At 51.4% G+C, this 4,004-nt stretch overlaps 1 protein-coding gene across 1 annotated transcript in view; it reads right to left on the bottom strand.

Moving 5' to 3' along the window:
- Positions 1-2,563: 2,563 nt before the first annotated feature.
- Positions 2,564-4,004, bottom strand: part of FOXRED2 (FAD dependent oxidoreductase domain containing 2) — a 16,128-nt gene continuing 14,687 nt past the window's right edge. The window contains exon 7 of the mRNA XM_037735076.1: positions 2,564-2,881. Within this exon, the coding sequence (XP_037591004.1) occupies positions 2,569-2,881 (313 nt within the window). The 3' untranslated portion in view covers positions 2,564-2,568. The remainder of the gene's footprint in view (positions 2,882-4,004) is intronic.

The following is a 4,004-nucleotide window of genomic DNA, read 5'->3' as shown; positions in this document are numbered from 1 at the left end:
AAAAAGAGAAAGCAGCAGGTGTCACATATTTGCTGCAGCACCTCATATTCTTATTGGAACAAATGGCTCAGCCACCCTTCAGGAACTGGGTAGGCAAGATGGGTGTAATAGTATTTGATATTATGAATACGATCCTAATTAAGAAATTTTAAAAAAAAGTTTTGAAGGCCGGGTGCAGTGGCTCACACCTATAATCCCAGCACTTTGGGAGACTAAAGTGGGTGCATTACCTGAGGTCAGGAGTTCGAGACCAGCCTGGTCAACAAGGTGAAACCCCATCTCTACTAAAAATACAAAAATTAGCCAGGCATGCTGGCAGGTGCCTGTAGTCCCAGCTACTCGGGAGGCTGAGACAGGAGAATTGCTTGAACCTGGGAAGCAGAGGTTGCAATGAGCTGAGATTGCGCCACTGCTCTCCAGCCTGGGTGATAAAGGGAGACTCCATCTAAACAACAACAACAACAACAACAGAGGATCCAATGTTTGCTTACCCGTAATCTGTATGTAATCCAAACACCTGGGTTAGGGAGAAACCCCAAATTTACAAGTTTCAGCCCCATGCAAACTATCCCAGTAAACAATTCCTCCCTGACAGCATAAGGCCATTGGAGTGTAACTCTGGGAAGAACTGGAGGGAACTGTGCCTGCAGACAGTGGGTCCAGGTGGTTAAGAAGTCTGGACTGGGCCAGGAGCGGTGGTTCACGCCTGTAATCCCAACACTTTGGGAGGGCAAGACAGGTGGATCACCTGAGGTCAGGAGTTCGAGATCAGCCTGGCCAATGTGGTGAAACTCCCCATCTTTTGTAAAAATACAAAACTTAGTTGGGCGTGGTGGCAGGCTGCTGTAATCCCAACTATTTGGGAGGCTGAGGCAGATATGCTTGAACCTGGGAGGCAGAGGTTGCCGTGAGCTGAGATCATTCCATTGCGCTCCAGCCTGGAGCGAAACTCCGACTAAGAAGAAAGAAAAAAGTCTGGGCCTGTCCCCATGAAAGGGCTTTGGATCCAGAAAGCCTGTGTCCTTGGAATTCTTTTGTAATTTTTTTCACTTTTGTTGTAGCTTATTTTTTACAATATTTTTTGAGACGGAGTCTTGCTTTGTTACCCAGGCTGGAGTCCAGTGGCTCAATCTCTGCTCACAGAAACCTCTGCCTCCCAGGTTCAAACAATTCTCCTTCCTCAGCCTCCCAAGTAGCTGGGATTACAGGTACACAACACCATGCCCAGCTCATTTTTTGTATTTTTAGTAGAGACAGGATTTTGCTCTGTTGGTCAGGCTGATCACGAATTCCTGACCTCAGGTGATTGGCCCACCTCAGCCTCCCCCAAAGTGCTGGGATTACAGGCATGAGCCACTGCGCCCAGTGCATACTTTACTTAAAAAAAAATTTTTTTTTGAGACAGAATTTGGTTCTTGTCGCCAGGCTGGAGTGCAATGGCATATATTTTTAGTTTTTAAATTTTCTGTGCCCTTGGAATTCTGAGTGGATACATGAAGAGCTAGTAAGAACCAGTGAAAAAGCAATCACCTATTTTCTTGGGCTTTGAAAAATCACTGTGATTCTCTTATGCAGTTATAACTGAGATTAAGATGGCTGACGGGAGAGTGCAGACTGCTGGTGAGGAAGGACAATGAAGAGACCAGGAACCAAATTCACCATCATTATCACGTAAAGGCATTAGGACATGTCTCCTCATGCGTTCCCGCCACAGAAAGACAGCAGGATAAGTTTCACAAAACTTGAGCAGGCAGGTCAGAAGCAAGGCATGGTTCAGGATGCCAGGGGGCAGGGAGTGGGAACGGAGCAGGATGGAAGAGAAGAGTGAGCTGGACCATGACTCAGGGGGTGCAACTGGGGACAGCAGCTCTGAATCCTGCGGCTCTGGGAGAAAGCTGCTGAGATAAGATGGCTTTGCAGGGAGCTGTCCTGTTGCTGCTCGAGATCAGCCTGCTGGGCCTGTGATGATAAGCGGGGCTGACCCTCCTGGGCTCTGTAGCTAAGCCCACACCCTGCTGAAAATGAGAGGAGGTTGAGGCAGTGTGTGGCCCGTGACACAGACAGGGACTCCCAGCGGGGGGACCCTGGGAATTACTGGACATCTCTCAGCTGGTGTCTTCAGCAGTCTTCCGGGCCAACAATCCCACCTGCCTGTTATGGTGGTTGTTGGTATCAGAGCTTTTGTTTTAAAGTGCCACAAACCCTTAAGATGTGGATGGGTTTCAACTGGGAAACACTCCACAGGCGGGATGCAGGCCCACCTGAGGAGGGGCCTGGAAGGAAGAGAAATATTTGAGAGGGGGCAGAACTGAAGCTGGCCAGGGGCTCACCATTGCAGACAGGGTGGGCCAGGGAAGGCAACTCACACCTGGTAGAGGATACCCTTGTTCTGCCTCCGGACAGGAGGGAGGAGACCACCGCATCGCCGATTTTCAGCCCTCACATGCCGTCTGGGTGGCTTTGGTGCAGTCACTGCCATGATCTGAGTGGTCTTTGGCAAAAGAGAGACTGACCATAGGCCTGGGTGGGGAGGCCTAGTCACCGTGCCCACAGCTTAGGAAAGGACAGTCAGAGCTCCTCTTTGTTGCTATCAAGGGACTGGGCCAGAGGCCCTGGAGCCATGGGAGCATCAAGTGGCTCGTGGTCGCCAGGCTGCTGGCTGCTGTCCTCCAGGCGGCTGTCCGTGGCGGCATGGTTCCGTGGGAGCCAGCTCTCCACTCTGTGCTGCCGAAGGCTTTCAGTACTCACGAGTCCCTGCATCCTCAGGTACCCCTGCTGGCAAAAGGGTGGCAGCTTCTGGCGCGTGAGGGCAAACAGGAAGCAGGACTCTACACAAAAGCAAAGTGAGGAGAATGAGCCAGGCTGGGTGGTGTGGGGAGGGCTGCAGGAAGGGGCTGCTGATGGCCGGTGTGGGAGCTTCACTGCAGGCCTCGCCTGGTTTCTTCCCTCCTTTGAAACTAGGAGCTGACCTTCCTGGGCACCTCACGTCCAACCTGAGTAGGTCAAGAATCATGACCTTCCACAAGGCTCCAGGGTAGGGGGCTGCCTTGACACTTTGGAAGAACAGGCTTAAAAATGAAAGCAAACCACAGCAATGCATCAGCTCTCAGAGATCAGGGCCAAGCACGGGGCTGTGCAGGCAGCCACAGTGGAATCGGGGCTCTGACCCTTAGGAGCAGCTCCTCGGCCTGTTGCGGCTGGGAACTCGGTCAGTCCCACTGTAAGCTCAGAGCTGCCTGCAAAAACGCATTCTCTCAACATCTGAGTTGCAAATACTGTGTGCAAAGTTCTGATCTAAACAGTGTGGGGTAGAGAAAGATAAACGGGTAAATCCTCACCTGCCCCACAACAGAAAGCTGGTGCGTACACCAAATTTGGTCAATCATAAGATAGCTGTGGGGCCAGGGGTGGTGGTTCATGCGTGTAATCCCAGCATTTTGGGAGGCCGAGGTGGGCGGATCATGAGGTCAGGAGTTCAAGACCAGCCTGACCAACGTGGTGAAACCCCGTCTATACTAAAAATAAAAAATTAGCCGGGTGTGGTGGCAGACGCCTGTAATCCCAGCTACTCAGCAGGCTGAGGCAGGAGAATTGCTTGAACTCGGGAGGTGGAGGTTGCAGGGAGCCAAGATCATGCCACTGCACTCCAGCCTGGACGACAGAGTGACTCCGTCTCAAAAAAAAAAGATAGTTGTAGATACTTATCATGTTGAAATATGAAGAGATGGCCAGGCACGGTGGCTCATACCTGTATTCCCAGCACTTTGGGATGCTGAGGCGGCTAGATTGCTTGAGGCTAGCACTTCAAGACCAGCCTGGCCAACATGGTGAAACCCAGTCTCTACTAAAAATACAAAAATGAGCCAGGCGTGGTGATGCACACCTGCAGTCCTAGCTATTCAGGAAGCTGAGGCAGGAGAATCACTTGAACAGGAGGCAGAGGTTGCAGTGAGCCGAGATCGTGCCACGGCACTTCAGCCTGGGTGACAAGAGACTGTCTCAAA

The sequence above is a fragment of the Cebus imitator genome, unplaced genomic scaffold, assembly GCF_001604975.1.
Source record: "Cebus imitator isolate Cc_AM_T3 unplaced genomic scaffold, Cebus_imitator-1.0 Scaffold722, whole genome shotgun sequence".
Classification (NCBI taxonomy): Eukaryota; Metazoa; Chordata; class Mammalia; order Primates; family Cebidae; genus Cebus; species Cebus imitator.
Note: the sequence above shows the minus strand (reverse complement) of the source record. Positions and strands in the feature narration are given on the sequence as shown.